Below are 23197 nucleotides of genomic sequence, written 5' to 3'. Positions count from 1 at the left end.
ACACGCTGTCTCAGGAAGGCCTCCAAGATCTCCAGGGACCCGACCCACCCTGGGCACGTACACTTTATCAGGCTGCCCTCGAAAAGGAGGTACAGGACCCCGGCCGCTAAGACAAACAGACTGAAGAACTGCTTCTACCACAGGGCCGTCAAGGCCCTGAACACAGCAAAGGCCTAAGTTCTGGGCCCAGGACAGTCTGGACGGATTGTATGGCAGCTAGTGCTGAGGCACAAACATGTACATTTCAAGCCTGCAAACTGTGACACTTTAAATAACGTGAAAAAATACTTTTGTGCAATATGACAACCCTAGTTGACTATCTGTGCAGTATAGTACAGTGGATTGTGTACATAGCCTTTATTTATGTAAACCAGCTCCTTACCTTCTTGTGATTTTATTCTTTTTCTAAAAGTTTTTTTTTTTTTTCCTTTCCTAACACCAGGGGAGCCACCCCTCCTAAATGTCGTTGTTTGGTACCTGTACTGTAGCAATGACAATAAAGTCCATTCATTCATTCATTCATTCATTCATTCATTCATTCATCTCCCCTCCCTAATTCACCATTTGAACAACAACAGTGTTCTCAGACAGGTTTGGGTTTGGTCATGACATGCTCCACTCAACCCAAAAAAAGATCTTCATGACTTCATGTGCCTCAGCTCGTCTGATTTCGAGTCCAGCAGCTTCTCAGTTTCGACCAGTGTGTTCTGTTTTTCTTTGCATCTTCTTCTCAGGGTGTTTGATTTTGTGAGCAGCTGGGCCATTAATGATCCACATTTCCCCTCTGCCTGCTCGGCTAGCTGATCAGCATCTCTTTGGAGGGAGTGGCACACCTCTGTCAGAACCTTTTTCTTTTTCTTCAGGTCTTCTATGTCCTCTAGAACGGCTTTTCTCTTGAGGCCCTGTGCAGAACTCAGTTTCTTCCTCCGTTCATCTTCCAGGTAAATCCTGTACTTTGACCTTGCAGAGGCTACTGAACCCATGAACTCCTTGGTGAGAGGTACCTTGAGAACACCCCCACAGACACAGACCTTGTCGCAGATCAACCTCAAAGCTTCCATCGACCTTTCAAGGATGTTGCACGTTTCAACCTCCTTGTTGATGGAGAATCCTCTTTCTACCGTGGCTTGTCCATGGGACAGAAGTAGAAGGCTCTGAGAAAACTTGGACAGCTCAGGGTAAGACTGGCTGAGTGCTGAGTGCAGGAACACATCAAGCCGCTCCTTCAGGGGCTGAAAGGAGAGGAATCTCTCATCTCTCGCCTCAAGAGAGAGAAAGCTCTGGAACTGTTGGACGATCACATCACCTGGAACAGGGGAAATTAAATAAATATTACTAATAGGTTAAATTAAATTCTAGTCATTTAGTTAATCTTTCATTGGACAAATACACGGCACAGTGTCTGTAAAGTAATTAAAAGGAAAGCAGTGTAGTGTAGATATCTTCTGTGTTACTATTATTTCATTCGGATGCATTTGAAAAAAGCTTAGACACTTTCACACTGACAAAAGAATGCACAGAAAATGGTCTTAGCCTACAGTAACCTATCCACTTCTACTCTCTGTATATTTTTCCTACCAGCTGAGACGCCTCCTGCCAACTGCTTGTCCTGTGTTGGGAATTTGTATTAAAATCACTAGAAGTGATAAATCATGTACTATGTGCTCATTTAAATAATATGTGAATGCGGTCAGTTGAGAACAATAGGAAGGTCACGCAAAGCCAAAAGAGAGGTTCTGTTTTTGAGCGACAAGATGAAGACAAGCTCCTGACTAAAAGAACGTTTTATGATTCAAACTGCCTATAAATTACTTATTTTTTACCTATGTGCTAACAACCATTGTATACCTGCTGTTATGATATTCTATTTTTCTGTACTGATTTTATACTTTCATAACTAATGATTAATGATAAGTCTATTCTTCTATACTATACTTTAACTTACAAAATCAAATCCTAATATTACTGTGTAACTTCAATAGTTGTGTTTTCACAAGACATTCTGATAACGAGACATTCTGATAAGGACACTGACACAATGCTCTGCTCATACAAAGTATGATATCACCATGGGAACGAGACGCTAGCAGGACACTGCTGATAACACACAGTACACTCTCGCGCACCCACACAAGAGAGGAATTGAAGGCCATGCTAACGAACAGCTGCAACGGATTTTGTACGGACAAGTGGAAAACTACTAGATAGGGGGGGGGGGGGCACCACCCAGCCCAAATGTTTAATGAATTGTATAAAGGACTATGTACGGAGGTGAGAGGGACTCTGGTCTGGTGGAGCTCTTGCAGTTAACTCGTTGACGGCTAGCTGAGACGGGCCTGCAGAGGTGAAACTAGATGAGACCACTTTTCCATGGAAATGATATTGCTTGCTGATGTGCTTGAATAAATATTATCTTAATGAACAGTTCAGTAGTGGTGCCTAATATTTGATTGGATCATATCATCTTAAGAAGTGATATCAAGGACGTCTCGTTGAGATTAAACGAACTCGCTTGTAAAGTGACGACTCAATTAAATCGATACTGGAGAAGTTGATCACCTTACACCTGCAGCATTGTTTGTACTGTTGTCTTCATCTTTGCGAGGCACCACTCTGCATCTCTGTGCATGCTTGTGGGATCCAAACATCCAATGGCCCTGATCACTGGAATTTTCAGGGGGCTTTTCTCCTGCACTTTCTTAACCATGTTAACCAGGCCCTGCATGCACTCTTTCCTGAAGGTGAGCACAGAAAGCTCACCTACCCTGCTTCCTGGCTTGCCCTGAAGTGCCCGTGACAAATAAGGAACAGACTATAAACATAGGCTATAAATTATGTAGAAGGTAAGCTTTATAGTCTAAAAAAAGTTTCTCCATATCCGCTATTATTATTATTATTATTAATTAATAATAATAATACAAACAGCAGAATAAGATGTACAAATTGTAGTTGGATTGGTGTACAGATAGAGCAAATCCAGACATGCATCCCTGAAAAGAAAATAGGCAGTATCAAAATTACCTTGATGGCAGTTTCAGCACCCAGGCCTATGTCAACATCCTTGTAGGATACCCTGTCCGCCTCATCAGCCACGTCAATTTTGGTCAGCTTCAGGGGAGTGGCGTCTTGCAGGAGCTCCCCCTTTACAAACCGCCGCAGGAGACTCTTAAAAGGATATAGCAAGCAATCAGTGACAGAACTATCCTACTAGCCTACCATTAAACAGATAATTGGTGTGAGTGTGTGTGTTTCTTTGCATCAATGTTTTATCTCAAGTGACTTGGCCAATCTATCTATGTAAAACTGCACATGGCATTGAGGATGGATTGGCAGAGGGGCACTATTTTGCAGAGTTGTGGACCACCACAAATCCACGGGTATGGACTAGTTAATATAGATTAATCATAGTTGAATTAGGCCCTAGTGTAATGACTACCTTCAGCAGCTCACTCAAATCTTTGGCCAAGAAGGGCAGAACTGGCTCATCAGTTTGATAGTTGGTCAGGAAGGGCCTGAAGGTCCTGGATATCGCCAGGAAGAACTGGAGCTTGGCGATGATGAGGGGATCCGCTTGTGCTGCCTCAATGATGTCGTAAGAGGCAGTACCGGGGTTTGGGAGCTTCTTCTGCTTGACTGCATCCATGTACATCATGATCATTGGCCACACTAGAATTGCCCTCTCTGACACAGGGACATTTTCAACCCACCTGTGCAAAAATGGACAATGTCAGGTCACTCCAATTTTAATTGTGTCATTTTACTTCATTGTTGCCACATAAAAACACAGACATTTCAGGCCAAGCCCTTTCTCAATGTGTATTCTCAACCTACCCGTGGCCACAGAATGGTAGCGGAAAGCAGGTGGACCCAGTCAAGGCAGTGAAGTCTTCCCTCCTAGCTGGAACATTGTGGAAAAGGAAATGGAGTGCTCGAAGGAGCTTGTCCAGCTGCCACATAGTAAAACCTGCCTTCACTGCATTGTGGATGGTGTGAAGCCCACAGCTTCCAACATTGACTAGATGAGCACCATACAGCTCAGCATGCTCTTTCTGGAGGAGGTCTGCCAACTTCAAGTTGACATTTGGGCCGTCCATACTGATGGATAGAAGCTGCCTCATATTGAGTTTTGCAACACATTCCTGTGAATAGACACAGCAATTAGTATTTAATGACAATATTCATTAAATGTTTATTCTTGAAATACACTGCCATTCAGAAAGATATTAACTATAGCCTAATTTCCACTCATCATTATATGTAAATTACTTCCAAGCCATTCAAGCTAAACTGAACTGCTAGCCTGGTCACCCAACTTCACTCCTCAAGAATAATGAAGACAATTTGCTAGTTAAAGGACCCACAATAACCACACACACACACACACACACACACACACACACACACACACACACACACACACACACACACACAATCAATCAATCAATCAAAATCACACATCCAACAGTAACCTTATTACACCACTCTCTGTTTCACATTTATCCCTAGGGATACATTTTTATCCTTACTGACAGACAACCACCCTCTCTACCGTCCATGCCTCCTCCTCCCCAATCCCATCAACCTGTGTCGAGTCACTTGCCACATCCCAATCTCATCTATTAATCTACACTTTAGCCACACGATTGAAGTATAAGTATGAAAAATGTAAATAAACGTACTTTGATGTGATGCAGCAGGTCGTCAGCTTTTCCGTGTCCCAGGAATTGAGAGCCAATGTACCGTGATTGAACTCGGTCATCCTGCCAAAACCGAATGTGGACGTCGAGCTGTTTCGTTTTTGTTGACTGGTTGAGAGACTCGTCAAACATCAGCACAAACTGGCCAGCCTTGTTAATGGTGTCAATGAGCTGCTGCTTAAAGTATGGTGCTATCCCGAATCTTATTATATATCCAGGTTTGTCCTTGCCACAGGAGAACGTCTTGGCAATGTCCGAGTCTGGAAACATTGCATGAAAACATCGGAAATGTTTTCGTTTGAGTTCAGTGAGTGGTGTTTCACCGCTGTGTCGAGACACCATATAATCTCCGCACGCAGTGTTTGTGTGCCGCCCAGAGCCAACCTGATGTCGGCAAAAGACGAGGCAGAGGTGGCTGCCCTGTTAGTAGCCACGGTCGTAGCTGTAACGTGAGCTTCATTGGGTGCGGCTGGTGTAACGTCGGCAGTAGATTTAGGTAGTGTTGCAACGGCAGTAGCACAAACATTTACAATAGAGAGCTGCCGCTCTCGGTGACCAACGGCGGCCTTGTGGCTAGCGCCATGCATGTGCGACTTAACCCCGTTGATCCCCATCGATGCAACACTTATTTTCTTTTTACATATACAATACGCCTCCCTGATGTTACCGGCGACTGGTTGCAGGCAGCCATGGCTTAAAGTCTGGCACATCCAACCAGGACTCCGCAAATGTACACTTTCCCATTGTTATTTTTTTACACTTTCCACTTGGTTTCTACAAAATGATTCAAAGAAATTCGTTTTCGTCTTTCGCTCTCAGGGCGTCATGTGACGTAACCTCGGGGTTATGCATTACGTTAAAGTTTCCGGTTCATCTTAGTTTTTTAAATAAAACTAATAAATTCACGAACTTTTACTAAAAGTTTTTAGGACAAACTCTTTGGACAGAGTCTAATTCAGAAAAATACATACAAAATTCAAGACCTCATAAAATCGTGATAAGACTTTTTAATACTTATTAAGGGTCTTGATTTTCCCAAAATCGATTTATCAACTTTTAATACTTTTCAAGACACCGCGGACAATGTGTGTGTGAATGGGTGGATGAGAGGCCGTTGTAAAGCGCTTTGGATAAAGGCGCTATAAGTCAGTCCATTTACCATTTCGTAAATTCGCTCTGAGAGCGCCGGAGCGCACAGTGTGTTCAACGGCAAGGGACCAAGTAATTTGATTGGACAAGAGGCATTCCATGAGTGCTGATCAGATTTCCAGAGCGAATTTACGAAGGCAGCCTATATCTTTTATTGTGTCATTTAGAATGTTGGAATGTATAGAAGTTCTGATGCTGTTTATCACTACCATGACTGCAGGGTGGAGTGTACTCCCGACCGCTAGGGGGCGAAAGTATTGGGTTATGTGTTTAGTACTCTCTGTTAAGAGGTTAGAGTTAGGAGAAGTTGTGGCGGCCATTGTGGATGACAGGTGGTCAGAGGATACACGCTGTTTCTCCTCTCTCTTTAGGACGTGTTTGCCTGTTATACGTAAGTCTGTTATTAGTTATATGTATCTTATTATCATATTTTGGTGAACAGTAATCGTTCATGTTTGTTTATATCTTGTTATGTATGTCTTGTTATGGCAATTGTATTTACTCATAGACTGTATTCTCACCCACAGGGTGTTGACATCTTTGTCGAAATAAATATTATAAACAGACATCGAGGAGTCTTCTTCATGTCAACACCATGAAGGTAGAATGCCCCTTCCCCGGCTGCGACTTCGAGACCAGAGACGTGTCCGAAGCACTCGCCATCGTCTTGCTGACAAACCATGGACATTTCCATCGAGGTGCGGCAGTTCAGACCCCAGCTCCCCGAGGCCCGAGGATGGAGCGGCCTAGGGTTGACACCGGCATCTCAACGGAAGAGTGGAACGTGTTCGTCCGGCGGTGGGAGGTCTTCCGGGCGGGGTCGGGCATTGGAGCGGCCCAGGCCCCGTTCCAGCTGTTTCAGTGCGCGGGGATTGAACTTGGAGACAGCCTGTTGAAAGCGGACCCGGACGTCGCCTCTGGGACTCTAGAGGAACTACTTGCTGCTATGCGCTTGCTGGCCGTTGTCCCGGTCGCCACATGCGTCCTGCGCACAGAGCTGCTTCAGCTGCGCCAGGAACGCGATGAGACATTCCGCGCCTTTACTGCCAGAGTGCGTGGGAAGGCGGAGACGTGCTCTTACGTGGCTGTCTGCGAGTGTGGCAAGAGTGTGAGCTACACTGATCACATCATCCGCGATGTCCTTGTTAATGGGATCTACGACCCGGACATACGCCGCGAGGCGTTAGGGACGCCTGACATTCTTCTGAAGCCCGTTAATGATGTGGTCGCGCTCGTCGAGGGCAAGGAGATGGCTCGTAACGCCCTTCCATCATCCGCCCTGTCGGCTGTCTCCTCATTCCAGCGCTTGAGGAAGGACCCACAGCCAAGCCCACAGCGGAGCCCCTCCTTGGCCCCGAGTCCAGCTGATGTGGCAAAACGAGCCGTGTGCCCAGGGTGTCAGAATACGTTCCATGTCTTTACAGAGGGGTCTCGCGGATGGAACATCAGGCCTCACCAGCTCTGTGTCGACTGCTTCAAGGCCCGTCGACGCAAGCGGCGGCTGCCACCATTTGACGGTCAGCAGGCTACCATGGGATCCGAGGTGTGGTTGCGGACGCCGTCTAACGGTCAGCAGGCCGCCCTGGAGTCGGAGCCAATCTCCCAGCTCTCGGTCATTCAGTCTGAGGCGCGCCCAGATCGACACTACGGGAACCATCGTCGGCGCCGCACAACGGCACCACTCAGACTCGAGCACCATATCTTCTCCAAGGGCGAATGGAGGCGGGCCAGGCTGAGGGAACACCCCCGGGCACTGATCTCCGTCTCGATTGACAATCCGGTGGGTCAGGGGGGCGGCGCCGGCTGTCGGCCCTCGGGGAACATGGTGGAGGTGTCCGCCATCGCAGACACAGGTGCGCAGTCGGACATTTGGTCGTTAGAGGAGTACCTGTCCTGCGGATTCTCGCGTGACGACCTGCGCCCTGTTAGCCTCAGCCTCTCGGCTGCAAATCGCTCCCCCATAGCCATTGATGGCGCATTCTTTGCTACACTCTCGGCGGTCTCCAACGGCGGCGAGGTGTCGTCCTGCCGCTCAATGGTGTATGTGAGCAGCTCGGTCCGGGGAATGTACCTCTCCTATGAGTCGCTGCTCAACCTCAGCCTCCTGCCTAAGGACTTCCCAACAGGTGGTGCGGGGCGACCCAGGGACACGCACGATCCTGCCCCCCCTTCCTCGCCGGATCGGCCCTTGTCTGTTAATGCATTGAAGTCCGCCAACGGCGGCTGCGACGGCCCGAGCGACCCCCATGACGCCAGGTGCTCGTGTCCACAGCGTGCAGTCCCTCCGTCACGCCCCGCGGCACTGCCATTCCCTTGCGAGCCTGAGAACAATAGCCGGATGAAGGGGTGGTTGATTGAGAGGTATGCCTCATCTACATTTAACACGTGCCCCCATCGGGCATTGCCTTGCATGGAGGGGCCGCCCGTCGAGATGCATGTGGACCCTGCTGCCGCGCCGAAAGCGTGCCACACCGCAGCCGGTGTGCCTCTCCACTGGCAGCAGAAGGTCCACGACGACCTTCTCCGGGACGAGGCCCTTGGTGTCATCGAGCGTGTGCCGTACGGCGAACCGGTTACATGGTGCCACCGGATGGTGGTTACCCGGAAGCACGACGGGTCCCCCCGCAGGACCGTGGACCTTTCCCCTCTCAATAAGTTCTGCCAGCGTGAGACGTTCGCCACTGAGTCCCCATTCCACCTCGCACGTCGTGTCCCGAAGGGCACCTGGAAGACAGTCACGGACGCTTGGAATGGTTATCACAGTGTGCCACTGCGCGAGTCTGACCGTCATCTGACAACTTTCATCACTCCCTTTGGCCGGTGGCGTTACACCAGGGCACCACAGGGTTTCCTCTCGTCGGGTGATGGCTACAACCGCCGTTTTGACGCCATCCTCTCAGACTTTGAACGCAAGGAACGGTGTGTGGATGACACGGTCCACTACGACACCGACTTGGAGCAGCACTGGTGGAGGACCATCGATTTCCTGACACGTGTCGGGCGGTCAGGCGTCGTGTTGAACCCGGGCAAGTTTCAGTTTGCGCAGAGGAGCGTGGACTTCGCTGGCTTCAGGGTGTCGGACGCTACCATCGAGCCACTTCCCAAATACCTGGACGCCATCCGGGACTTCCCCAGCCCGGTCTCCACGACAGATATCAGAAGCTGGTTCGGCCTTGTCAATCAAGTGACTAACTACGCCCAGTTGCGCGATACTATGGCTCCTTTCAAGCCCTTCCTCAGCCCACGCTGCAAGTTCGCATGGTCAACCGAGCTGGAGGAGGCCTTCCAGGCGTCTAAGCATGCCATAATTGGGGCCATTCGCGAAGGTGTAGAGATCTTTGACATGCAGAAGCGCACCTGCCTCCGCCCCGACTGGTCCAGGCGAGGCATTGGCTACTTCCTTCTCCAACAGCATTGCAGCTGTGCCTCGGGCGTGCCGGACTGCTGCCCGGGAGGTTGGAGAATCACACTCGCTGGGTCACGCTTCCTGTCCTCCGCGGAGCAGCGTTATGCGGCTATCGAAGGGGAGGCCCTGGCCGTGGCCTGGGGTCTGGAGCAGGCACGATACTTCACGCAGGGATGCGACGATCTCGTCGTGGTCACCGACCACAAGCCCCTGGTGAAGATCTTCGGGGACCGCACACTCGACGAGATCACAAACTCACGCTTGTTCAGGCTCAAACAGCGTACCCTCCCATGGCGTTTCGAGATTGTTTACCTCCCTGGCGTGAGCAACCATGCCGCTGACGCTGCCTCAAGGCACCCTTCCCCCTCGGGCTCGGCTAGCAGCCTCTCCCTGGAACCGCCAGGCGTGCCTGACACTGTCGAGTTGGCACTCATGGCTTCCATCTGCATCGATGCTCAGGAGCTCGGCGCCGTCTCCTGGCCCCTCCTCGCGCAAGAGACAGCGGCTGACGCATGCCTCGGCCGCCTGCTGGACATGATTGAGCACGGGGACGGAGTGGACGCGCATGACCCTGCCGTGGTGAGTTTGTCGCCGGTCTGTGACTCCATCTATGCGCAGGATGGGGTCTTGCTGTATCAGGATCGCGTCGTGATTCCCCTATCCCTCCGCGAGAGAGTCCTTCGACACCTTCATGCTGCCCACCAGGGGGTTTCGGCGATGGAGCAGCACGCCCGGGCCATAGTCTACTGGCCTGGGATGTCTGGGGATATCCGCACTGTCAGGACCGGGTGCGCGGACTGCAACCGCAATGCTCCATCACAGGCAGCTACGCCCCCTCTGTCATCTCCGCCACCGTCCACCCCGTTCGAGGCAGTGTTTGCTGACTTCTTTGATTACGGGGGCCGCCACTACCTGGTCGTCGGGGATCAGCTCTCAGGCTGGGTGGAGGTCCTGGGCGCTGCGGCCGGGACTGATGCTGGAGGCGCAGCTGGCCTTGTTCGCCACCTCCGCTCATTCTTTCGGACCTTTGGGGTGCCTGAGGAGCTTTCAAGCGATGGCGGCCCGGAATTTATGGCAAGCCACACTCAGGACTTCTTCCGCCTATGGCAGATCAGGCATCGTGTGTCCTCCGTCAGTTTCCCACAGTCTAACGGGAGAGCGGAGGTCGCTGTTAAGACTGCGAAGCGGCTTCTGATGTCCAACAGTGGCCCGGCGGGCAGTCTCGACCAGGATCGCTTCTTGCGCGCGATGATACAGTTGCGTAACACACCCGACCCAGACTGCAACCTCTCACCAGCACAGATCATTTTCGGTCACCCCCTTCGAGGTTCACTCTCCTTCGTTAACAGGCTGGAGAAGTTTTCGAACCCGCATATCCGTCCTCTCTGGCGTCAGGCATGGGCTGTGAAGGAGGATGCCCTTCGTACGCGGATGTCCCGTACCACCGAGTCTCTGGGGGTTCATTCAAGACCACTTCGCCCTCTGGCACTCGGTGAGAGGGTGTTTATCCAGAATCAGCAGGGCCCGAGCCCCAATAAGTGGGATAGGTCTGGGGTGGTGGTGGAGTCGCTTGGCCACGATCAGTATCGGGTGAGAGTTGATGGCTCAGGACGCCTGACGTTGCGCAACCGGCGGTTCCTCCGTGGCTACACCCCAGTCGCCCCATGTACCCAGCGGCTGCCGTCGCCGCCTCCCCTGCCTCCTCCCTCCCCGGACTCTCTGCCCCTAGCTACCCCCTCTGGTCCAGTGGCGCCCCAGAGTGATGCCCGGCTGGGGACGGATGGGCCCCGTGTTGCTGTTCTGGGCCCCTCTCTGCTAGGGCCTTCGTCGTCTCTCCCCGCGCCCCTAGTTCCCGCTGGTGTGGCTCCCGCTACACCTCTTCCTGCGCCGTCGCCACTGCGGCCCGCCCGGCCGACCCGTGCTAGGAGGCCACCTAAGCGATATGAAGCTGAGTCTGGCCAATGGATTTGAGCCCGTGGACCCACGTGGATTCGTGGCTCCCCGGTCTGGGGGGGATGCAGGGTGGAGTGTACTCCCGACCGCTAGGGGGCGATAGTATTGGGTTATGTGTTTAGTACTCTCTGTTAAGAGGTTAGAGTTAGGAGAAGTTGTGGCGGCCATTGTGGATGACAGGTGGTCAGAGGATACACGCTGTTTCTCCTCTCTCTTTAGGACGTGTTTGCCTGTTATACGTAAGTCTGTTATTAGTTATATGTATCTTATTATCATATTTTGGTGAACAGTAATCGTTCATGTTTGTTTATATCTTGTTATGTATGTCTTGTTATGGCAATTGTATTTACTCATAGACTGTATTCTCACCCACAGGGTGTTGACATCTTTGTCGAAATAAATATTATAAACAGACATCGAGGAGTCTTCTTCAATGACAACGGATGTAAAACATTCAAAAGTAAGTAACTTCAGCTCAGTGCAGTGCAGTGTTCTACATTCATTTGCAAACATGGACAAAGAGAGAGAAGATATTGAGAGACAGTGGGAGGATATAAGGAGTGCTATGGAGGCCTTGGAGAAGAAGGAGGAGGAGATGGAAGGAATGGAGGTGGCCCTCTTTGAGGAAAGGAAGCAGCTCAACAGAGACAACATGGTGTTGAGCAGGAAGCAACAGCAGGTGGAAATAAAGGTAGAGTGGTGGAAAGAGAAGACAGACATCTTATTGGAGGACAGGGAGGAGTTGAGGGCAAAGGAGGAGGCCGTTTGGAAGAAGGCAGAGGAGGTTGAGAGGAGGAGTGAGGAGATGGAGAGAGAAAGGGAGGTGATGGAAAGAGAGAGACAGGAAATGCAACAACAGCGTTTGAAGAACAAGAAAGAGGAGGAACTTCTGAGGAAGGAGAGAGAGGAGATGGCTGAGAAGGGAGAGAGGCTCTGGCAAAAGAGGCTCAAACTAAACAGAGCTCAACAGGAGCACATGCTCAAAACATGGAGCGACACTGATGCCCTGACTAACCAGAGAGGACTGCTGGAAGAAGAGAGAGAGAAGTTAAAGGAGAGGGAGAGCAAGATGAACTTGAGAGAGAGTGAGGAAATGGAGAGGATGGAAAGAGAGAGACAGGAAACCGAACAGCAGCGTTTGAAGAACAAGAAAGAGGAGGAACTTCTGAGGAAGGAGAGAGAGGAGATGGCTGAGAAGGGAGAGAGGCTCTGGCAAAAGAGGCTCAAACTAAACAGAGCTCAACAGGAGCACATGCTCAAAAAGCGTTTGAAGAACAAGAAAGAGGAGGAACTTCTGAGGAAGGAGAAAGAGGAGATGGCTGAGAAGGGAGAGAGGCTCTGGCAAAAGAGGCTCAAACTAAACAGAGCTCAACAGGAGCACATGCTCAAAACATGGAGCGACACTGATGCCCTGACTAACCAGAGAGGACTGCTGGAAGAAGAGAGAGAGAAGTTAAAGGAGAGGGAGAGCAAGATGAACTTGAGAGAGAGTGAGGAAATGGAGAGGATGGAAAGAGAGAGACAGGAAACCGAACAGCAGCGTTTGAAGAACAAGAAAGAGGAGGAACTTCTGAGGAAGGAGAGAGAGGAGATGGCTGAGAAGGGAGAGAGGCTCTGGCAAAAGAGGCTCAAACTAAACAGAGCTCAACAGGAGCACATGCTCAAAAAGCGTTTGAAGAACAAGAAAGAGGAGGAACTTCTGAGGAAGGAGAAAGAGGAGATGGCTGAGAAGGGAGAGAGGCTCTGGCAAGAGAGGCTCAAACTGAACAGAGCTCAACAGGAGCATATGCTCGAAACATGGAGCGACAGCGACGCCCTGACTAACCAGAGAGGACTGCTGGAAGAAAAGCTGGAAAAGATGCAGACAAGGGAGAGCATTATGAATGAGAGAGAGAAAGAGGAGAAAGAGAGAGAAGAATTGAAGATGGACAAAAAACCGAGGGAGGAAGCTCTGACAAAAGAGAGGCAACGGATGGTGAGTGAAAAAGAATGAATAGAACGAGATATAATCTACAGTAGTCTATAGTCTGACATCTGAGGCTGTGTTATGGTTGGGGGGAAATGTGTAGGTTATACCTTGACCTAACTACCATGATCTGCTTCCTGATTTGTGGACCAAAGTCACTACTCTGACTTTGCATTCTACCTCCTCTTCTTCCACCAATCACCTCTAACCCCCTTATGTCCTGTTTTGACTTTGTTGCAGGTGAACATGGGCCATAAGGATCACCTAACGGTCACCACAATCGCAGCAGCCTGGGCCCTGAATACCAGCCTCCACTCAGAGAAATCCCAGCCAGCAGGCTCAGGTAATACATCCCATACACTACATGAGTGTGTGAGGGTTTGTGTGTGTGTGTGTGTGTGTGTGTGTGTGTGTGTCCATACAGTTCATTATCAAGGTATAACAAAAGAGCTTAAAGTATTATTTCCAGTGGAGTGGGGCCTATAGACTAATATAATCAGCTGAGCTCACTTGACATTGGCCCTGCCTGAATACAGTGATTCTGTTGCAGGAGATGGCTTACTGACCTGATTGGCTAAGGAACTGGAGAGGAGAGGAAGGAGCGGAAGACAAACTTATTATTGATAACAAACTTGATTATAAATGCTTTCACCATTTCATCTGTGACTACTTTGAACTGCAACTAGGGAGTTACTATGGCAATTCTTGAATGGCCAAGTCAATCTTTACATTTAATCCAATTGAACATAATTTCCTGATAAGAGTTTAGGCAAAATGATCTAAAAACAAACAAGTGAAGATGGCTGCAGTACAGGCCATCCCCAGACAATACCCAGCATCTAGTGAGGTCAATGGGTTGCAGATTAGTTATTGCAGTTATTGCATAATCCAGGGTTCCCGCACCTTCTGAAACATCAAATTCAAGCACCTTTCAAGGACTTTCAAGACTCAATTCCCTCAAAGTCAAGGACCCAACACGGCATAGTTTGAGACGCATCTAGATGAGAATTGATATAATAGGAACTATCCGCTCACAGACAACAATTAAAAAGAGAGGCTTGAATGTGTGAACACTAGATGGTCTCTTGCCTTCTCTATCACAGAACAGCAAAACAATATATTGTGAAATATGTGTAAAGTTAAGCAATACAGAGACTTATTTACTAGTTGACGAGCTAAGAAAAACATTTTTGAATATATATTTTAAAAAAATAGAGAGAGAGAGAGGAATTCAAGCACTTTCAATGACCTATGTCTATTTTGAAAAACTTTTAAGGCCTTGATTTTTTTTCTCTCAAATTCACAAACTTTCAAGGATTTCAAGGACCCGTGGGAACCCTGCTGACTGTTCACAGAAGTTTTATTTCAATTTTCAAATAAGAAAAACCCCTGACCCGACATGTACTGTACTACCACACCACTCCTCCCTCCATCCCTCTCCTCTCTCCCTCCTCCCCTGTCCCCTGCTTGCTTCCTCCCTCCATCCCTCTCCTCTCTCCCTCCCTCCTCCCTCCCTCCTCCCCTAGCCCCTCCCTCCTCCCCTCCCCTCTCTCTCCTCCCCTCCCCCCTCCCCCCTCCCTCCCTACCTCGATGGAGGGAGGAAGCAAGCAGAGCCTCACCAGGTGCGTGCGGCTGACAGTGGTCCTTCAGATCCTCCAGCCTTTCACAAACGGTCTCCATGGCGACACCGCAGTCCATCCCTCCGCTGGAACTGACCAATAGCAGGCGGGGCTCCTTGATGCGCCGAGCCCTGGCGCCGATGGGCCGCCTCCCATCGACCCTCACGGCCACGTTGACCACGGAGCCGCCGTGTTCAAAGGCGATGGGGGGCGTGTCACTCCAGCCACCTGGGGGGGAGATTACTGCTGTTGACTGGTGGTGTGTTCATAAGAACTTGTAATAATAATAATAATAATAATAATACATTATGGTCAAATGCCCCCTCCATGGCTGTTCTCGTTTAACAGATGGATGGTAAATGGACTGCACTTATATAGTGCCTTTATCCAAAGCACTTTACAACAGCCTCTCATTCACCCATTCACACACACATTCACACACCAATGGCGGCAAGCTACCATGCAAGGCGCCGGCCCGCTCATTGGGAGCAATTTGGGGTTCAGTGTCTTGCCCAAGGACACTTTGACATGTGGCCAGCCGGGGCTCGAACCGCCGATCTGCCAACCTTCCAATCATTAGACGCCGACTCTACCTTCTGCGCCACAGCCACCCCACATTAGACTTATATAGTGCTTTTCTAGACACTCAAAGACGCTTTACAAACTGAAAAGATCGAGTAGTAATAATAAAAAGAAACAAAATAAATAAATAAAAGAAAGTATAGGGGCGTAATTGAGGTAGTGCTGGGGACACATGGGAAGGGGAGGGGGAGAGGGCAGAGGCGCCCCGTCCATAGAGGCAACCAAGGCAATTGCTTGGGGCCACCAAACAAAAAGGGCCTTTTTGTCAAACTGAAACTGTCCTTGGATGAATGTATTTTCAATGGAAATCATGGCATTTAGCGTTCAGTCGCTCTGAGTCTGCTCGCGCTGCGCTGCGCTCGCGCTGCGCATACATTTATCCAAGGACAGTTTTAGTTTGACAAGCTAAACAATATGAGGGTAGTTAAGAGTTTAACTACTTTTCATTGTGAAATAGCTAGTTTGGTAAAGTATTCCCTGCAATTACGGCGTTATTATATGATCTATAACACCGCGGACATCCATATCCGTAACCACTATTGGCAGTATCCACGCCGCTGCCCCAAAACCCCCCTAGTGGGGCCCCGCCCCCTTCTAGCTTGAAATTGACTTCTAGCTGCCTCTCAACTGTCAGCAGCAATCATGAAGCGATCGCACATTTCTGGTCACCAAAAAAGAAAAAAGAAACGAGAAGACAATGAAAAACGACACCAGGATAGTGGTAAGTGGATAGAAGCTGCAGAGTGCAAAAATGAAAATAAGATGCAGAGTGCAAAATAAGTAAGATATCTTAGGCAGGCAGACAGACAGACAAGCAGGCAGGCAGACAGACAGACCCAGTGGAGTCATGTAAAATGTAAATAGGAACACCAGCGGTTTCAGAATATACTTGTTTATTGATTTTTTGATTGATTTGTTTATTTATTTGTTGTTCTTGCTCTGTTTGATATTACATATTAATGTTGCTGTTTCAGAATGTGAAAACACCAGCAGTTTCAGAATGTAAGTGTGTTAAGAGTTCTAATAAGCACCATTGTGAGTTGATATTTCATTATTTATATTGCTCCAATTTGATGTTACTACACATGGCTCCTTTGTTGATCAAATACTCAGACGTGTGTGTGACTGTTAATTAATACATTATGACATTTATAATGAATTCCTTTGTTTCAGACTGTTTTTTTACTTACACACACACACGAGCGCGCGCATATGCGCGAACTTCGTAAAACCGTATTATATTTTAGTGTCAGGGAAATAAATACATTTTAAAATGTCCACATCGTCACCCGCCTAAGACCCTTACCAGGGGCCTCCATAATGTTGTTTGCATAGGGCCCCCAAAAGTCTAGGGGCTCCACTGGGAGAGGGAGAGGGTTAACTGGTGAAGGCGAGCTTGAAGTAGTGGGTTTTGAGGGCCTAATATCTCCAGGCTTACTGCTGTGACTGGTGGTGTGTTAACACTAGAACAGCCGTGCCTTTTTTACCTACTAAAAGAGCGGCCTCTTTACAATGCTCAAGCTGCTACTTACACACAACGACCACTAGTTGGCCATCTGTTCAATTAGACTGCTTCCTACACAGAAAAACGGCAACATAGCTTTATAGCTTATCCTGATGTGATTTTGAAAATGTAAGGATACTGGGTGGTAGAACGCACATATCTAGGAAAAGTCATGAAAGGAGGGTCCTGAAATTTGATAGAGTGCAAAGATATAACATTTTTCTTTAGTCACAGAGGTCAAATGACCCCTCATGGCTGTTTTAGTGTTCATAAGAACTGGTGAACCAGGCCTCTGCGACTCACCTGATAGGTCCAACCTGGCAGGACACTCCACTTCCTGCCACGCCCCTATGGGCATCACCTCGCCACGACCGATGGAGACGTACGCCTGTGCTGACATCACAGCTTGGCGTAGCAGCACCTGCCCAGCCCCCTCGTAGTGTCGCGCCGCACGCACTAGCAAGTCTGTCCTGTAGAGGGCAGCAACACATCCACGCAGTAGGTCACACTAACACTACTAATACTGCATGTATTATTGACTCGTGTAAATGACAAAATAATGATCTGTTTCCATTGTCGCAAACTCAAAGGCTGCATCACGATAATCTTGACCGGCTTCATTTCTAATACAGCCACTTTTGACTTTTGGATTTTTGTTGCAAGTAATTTACATCTAATTTAGGCTTAAGAAGGTACAGTATGTAACATTTCGAGCTTTCTAAAAGCTTCCTAATGGTTGTAACGACTCTACGTTTAATAATTAGCAATCAGGGAAAGAAAGAAATATTTCATGAACGAATCCTGTTTTGGTCCGGAAAAAGCACATTCAGTGTTCAGGTAGTCAGGTAGTGTGCTGGTAGTCATAGTAACCAGGTAGTGTGCTGGTAGTCATAGTAACCAGGTAGTGTGCTGGTAGTCATAGTAACCAGGTAGTGTGCTGGGTGGTCGTACCTGCTGAGCCAGTTGAGTCTCTGGGCGGCCAGGGTCTGCACCCCGCCAGGCAGGTCCCCCTGCTCCAGCAGAGAGAAGGCGTGGCTCCAGGCAGGGTTGGCGGCCGGCCCGCTCCTCAGACCCCCCCTGCCCTCCCCGGCCAGACAGCCCAGCACGTCAGCTATACAGGCCAGGCAGCGGGCCGCCACGCCCAGGTTCTCTTTGCTCCCTGCCGCGACTGGAGGTCCCAGAGAGAGAGAGAGAGAGAGGGTGGAGTGTTAAAAGGTGCGATCTCAAATTCATAGACAGAGCTTTGTGTTACTTTGAGATATCTATGTATCCCACTCTGAGCTCTCTCAGAATGAACCGATAGAGAGCAAAACGCAAAATTCTACGCTAAATACTGGTGGGAAGCCTGCATGACCCCATCGCCAGGAAGTCCTCGTTTTTAAACCAAAAATGTCTTAGAACCCTAGCCTCATGCCTAATTCAGTGCCATTTTAATTATGCAATCAGCTCATGGTACTGGAACCTCAACAAACCTCTGAAAACTAAACTTCAAACAGCACAGAAGAAATTAATTAGAGTGGTGTTGGGCTTCCGTTACAAAGCGCACGTTGGAAAGGCCCAATTCATGGAGCTTCAATGGCTGCCAGTTGAAGCCAGAGCCAGTCAGATGCGTCTTGTGACAGTCCACAGGGTCCTGAACAATAGAGCTCCGGCTTACTTTAATAATCTCTTTGAGAGAATAGCACACTCATACAACACTAGAGGAAGCTGCGATAATCTAGTCCCCTGTAGACACAGTAAAAAAAACAGGAGAAGTTTTGTTCACATATACAGGCACAGTGGAATGGAACAAGTTGCCTTTAAGCATCAAAGAAACTGACAGTACCGCAGCTTTCAAGGCTAAGATCAGAATACAGCTGTTTAGCAACATCCCACTGTAAACCAAATAGAGAGTTATAGGACAGGAGAAGGACTTGTATGTTCCAGGCTAAATTATATACGTCTTGGAAGTTTTTATGGACTTGTTGGTTGCTATTGATGCGCTTTGTCTTCCCACATCAAGGACCTGTTTGTCTGTCTGTTCTGTTGTACTGTATGACTGTATGGGAGTATTGTGCTGTATGGGAGTGGCTGTTGGTATGGCCCCTTCCCCTCATGGCCCTTTTTAACACCAGGGACAGCGACGGAAACAAGTCACAGACTTTATCGCTCCATCCCTGACAATTACAAGCATCATTGTCTCCATCTATGTATTTGTATTATTGTCAATAATTCAAATAAAATAAAATAAAATCGATAAAAAAAAACATTTGGAAACGAGCCACTCACTGGAGTCTAGTGTGCTCAGCAGCGCCTCCTGCTGGCCTCCCAGCACAGCAGCTCTGAAGCAGGGCAGGAGGCTGTGGTCACTGTGGCCCTTCAGTGTGTCCGTCACTCTCCTCCTCCCTGCCAGGAAGAACAGCTCCTCCCTCCAGCCCAGCTCCGCATCCTGGTCAGCCAGGGACAGCACCTCCCTGAGAGACAGCCTCCAGGCCCCCTGCCACTGCTTCAGCGACCCAGGCCCGCCCAGCAGCCAGCCGACGCCCTCCTCCAGCCCTACAGCACCCTCTCTGGGCTGGAAGACCGGGAACAGGCGAGCCTCCAGGAGGGAGCGGGGTCCGCTGGACCCCCACAGCTCCTCAGACCTGCAGGGGAGGAAGGGGGAGGTGTGATGGGGGGGTAGTGGTGGTCTAGTGGATAGTGAGTTGGACTTGTGATCGGAAGGTTGTGAGTTCAAATCCCGCCTGAAGCCACACCACTACTAGTGTGCCCTTGGGTAAGGCACTTAGCCCTCAGTTACTCCAGGGGGAATGTCCCTGTAATTCGTAATTGTAAGTCGCTTTGGATAAAAGCGTCTGCTAAATGGCAAAATTTAAAATTAATTATTATGTTCTGCTCATCCACCTGAGTACAACAGCTAGTCACATACTGTATCATGTTTTCAGTTTGAATAACATGCAATAATACATAGTTTATGCATGCAATAGTGGAAATAGCTAATTGTTTTCATATCGACAATGCGTGTACAGCCCACACAGATCTTGTAGAGGGATGTTAAGTAGTTATACTGAGAGTGGTGCTGCTGCTCCCATTCATGTCCCCTGGCATGGCTACATGGCTACATGGTAGCTCCCCGCCAGACAAAGAAAGCTCAAGAATGGAAATATTACTGAAAAAAGTGTCTAGATGAGCTGGGTTTCAGGTTTAAGGCAAGGTCAAGGGTCATGTTAAGGTTAATGTTAAGACAGGGGGTGGGGTTAGTCTCTGTTCATCTCTATGGTGGTTAGTCTCTATGGTGGTTAGTTTCTAAGATGGTTAGTCTCGCCACGCTATCAGTCCTACTGTATCTCAGTGCGGTCGTAGAGGTCTCTCCAACTGTGGTTGAGGAAGGTAGCAGTTCCATGGTCAGAGGCGACCTAGAGGAGAGGGAGGCGTGGGTGAGAGGCAGGGGCGGAGAGACGGGGGGTGTCTCAACTGTCTCTGCTCTACTCCTCAGATCCTTCTTAGCTGCACTAAGGAGCACCATAGGAGATATTTTCTGCCTGCCCTAATAAGACTGTACAACTCCTCCTCTGGCTGGCTCGATGGGGGTGATCAGAGTCAGGCTGGGGGATGTTAAATACATTACATTTGTACATTTTTGGCATTTAGCAGACGCCTTATTCCAAAGCGACTTACAATCAATACATTTGACTAAGCAATCCACCAAAATCATCAATCCACCAGTCGTAGCAGGAAGAGTAATCCAGCTCAGGCCCGGGGCCATTGATAGAAGGAAAAACCTTCTTCTATCACCTTCTTCTAAACCTAACCTTTTTTTTTTCATACTGGACTGTTCTTACTGTGTAATGTTTCAGTGGTTTGACTTGAAAACATGCTTCACTGTCCCGTTACTGACGCAGGGCACTGTAATGACATCATGAGCTACCGAGTGATGACATGAACAAAGGAGAGCAAGAAAAAGCGTTTTGTTACCTCAAGATCATCAGAAGCCCCCAGTGCTGTATAAACAGTGAGCTTCAGATTTCCAAGTTGTACACGGTGTCCCTGGATGATGATGTCATTAGTTAAAGCCAGCTTCCGGAGGTGCGATGAGGAGGTCACCTCCAGGCCTGACAATAAACAACCTGACTGGAGCTCTAGTGGACCCTGGGGGCAAAGTTCAAAGGTTAATCAGTGACTTGAATCATTTTCGAGTAGTCAGTAATATCAGCTGATGTTGATACTGATGCCAACTGCTGGTTGGAGGTAAATCCTACCAGCATTCAACGTCTCTTTAGCAGGGTGTCTACCAACAGGTCCACAGGTCCAGACGGTCTATCAGCTTCTCTTCTCAAAAACTGTGCAGAAGAACTAACAACAGCATGGTGTCCGCTATTTGAAAAGTCCCTGAATACCGAGGTTCCAGCTCTGTGGAGGAAGTCAATTATAATCCCTGTGCCGCAAAAACCTCGTGCCATGGAGAATAATGACTTCCGCCCCATAGCTCTAACTTCCATTGTGATGAAATGTTTTGAACGATATGTACTGTCTCTGCTTAGAAAACACATTGACCCACTGCTAGATGTTTTTCAATTTGCCTATAAACAGAACCGTAGCACGGATGCTATTCTCTATATCACACATTCTGTATCCAAGCACCTCGAGAACAAAAAGGCCTATGCCCGAATTATGTTTGTTGACTTTAGTTCCGCCTTTAATACGGTACAACCCCACGTGCTCTTAGGAAAGCTCAAAGACATGGGTGTCAATAGTACTTTAATCAAATGGATCCATTCCTTCATGTTAGAAAGAGAACAGCAAGTGAAAGTCAATGGAACACTGTCAGTGACTAAACACTGCAGTACAGGTGTCCCCCAAGGTTGCGTTCTGTCTCCATATCTTTTCTCAGTATACACCAACGACTGTAAAAGTAACCACCCAAGCAACCATATTATAAAATATGCTGACGACACTGCAATTCTAAGTCTCCTTGATAAAGATACAGACCCCTCGGTGCTCCATGATGAGATTAATATATTCACTAAATGGTGCGACAGCAACCATCTCATCTTAAACCCCACCAAAACTCAGGAGGTTGTGTTAGACCCAAGGCAGGTAACTGACCATGAGCCTGTGGTCGTTAAAGACCAAACAATCATCCAGTTGCCCTCTTATAAGTACTTAGGTATTCAATTAGACAACCATCTCTGCTGGAATACACACTTAGACAGCTTATGTAACAAACTACAGCAGAGGCTTTATCACCTGAGGCGACTCAGACTTTATGGGGTGAGAAAGCAGATCATGAGAATTTCTATCAGTCCATTGTTGAAAGTGTAATCAGATATGGAATAATTGTGTGGTTTGGCAACTTAACTGTACAACAACAAAACAGACTAGTCAGCATTCACAAAACAGCTATGAAAATTGTAGGTGAAAGAGACTATGTGATCCTAAATAAACTATATGAAAAAGCTGTCCTGGACAAGGCTAACAAGATAATCGCAGACCCCCAACATCCGCTCTCCACAGAATACGAAGTTCTCCCCCTAGGTAGAAGGCTTCGCATGCCAAGATGTAACTATAAGCTCTTAAAACTATCATTTGTCCCATTCTCCATTAAACTAATCAATTCTCTCAAGCAGAAACGATGATTAGGACATGATCACCAGCACCTGCACTTTATCTTAGACACCACTTGAAGGGCCATGTGCAATATTCGAAAACACCACTTGAAGGGTTATGTGCAATATATATTTATACCAAATGATGCCATGTCCAGGTGGAAACTGCTGCCAATGTCACTCAATGTTTGTTGCTGTCCTGTTGTTTACTTTGTCTACTGTATGTTGTATGTATCGTCACTGTTGCACTTGAAGCATGAAAGTACCATGCCCAAGACAAATTTCCCCTCGGGGACAATAAAGTACAATCAATCAATCAATCAATATGGTCCTAAAAAAAAAAGAATAGTTAAGTAATTACTTTTTGCATACAAGCCTCAGATATCCTAATGACAAGCTACTACATTTTTTCTACATTGAGATGATGTGAATGTTTGAAAAGGGGGTGAAGAATTTGTATAGGCGTTGTTAAGAGAAAATATAATAAATAAACCTCTCTTTCTTTCATGTACCCCATCGGGTACAGATCAGACCCTCAATAAAGGAAGGATGCAAGTTTGAACTATTCATATAGTGAATAAGTGAATATGTCAGAATATGTAAACAGGCTCTGAGACTGAACGCCTCCTGACCTGCAGATGGCAGTGTTGGATGACTGCTCCTGTCGACAGGCTGACGTCCCCCTCCAGCACGCTGTTGATCACCCTGCCTCCATCGTCCACACAGCGGGGGTTCT

At 48.2% G+C, this 23197-nt stretch overlaps 1 protein-coding gene across 1 annotated transcript in view; it reads right to left on the bottom strand.

Moving 5' to 3' along the window:
- The window catches only part of LOC308169812 (L-fucose kinase-like), a gene marked incomplete at both ends in the record, with an annotated part of 40910 nt that overhangs the window by 9852 nt on the left and 7861 nt on the right, over window positions 1-23197 (bottom strand). The window contains 7 exons of the mRNA XM_080544555.1: window positions 14791-15018; window positions 17180-17346; window positions 17828-18044; window positions 19145-19500; window positions 20198-20271; window positions 20831-21004; window positions 23094-23195. Coding sequence (XP_080400681.1) covers window positions 14791-15018; window positions 17180-17346; window positions 17828-18044; window positions 19145-19500; window positions 20198-20271; window positions 20831-21004; window positions 23094-23195 — 1318 coding nt within the window. The remainder of the gene's footprint in view (window positions 1-14790; window positions 15019-17179; window positions 17347-17827; window positions 18045-19144; window positions 19501-20197; window positions 20272-20830; window positions 21005-23093; window positions 23196-23197) is intronic.

The sequence above is a fragment of the Nansenia antarctica genome (genome assembly GCF_963989245.1).
Source record: "Nansenia antarctica genome assembly, chromosome: 14".
NCBI lineage: Eukaryota > Metazoa > Chordata > Actinopteri > Argentiniformes > Microstomatidae > Nansenia > Nansenia antarctica.
Note: the sequence above shows the minus strand (reverse complement) of the source record. Positions and strands in the feature narration are given on the sequence as shown.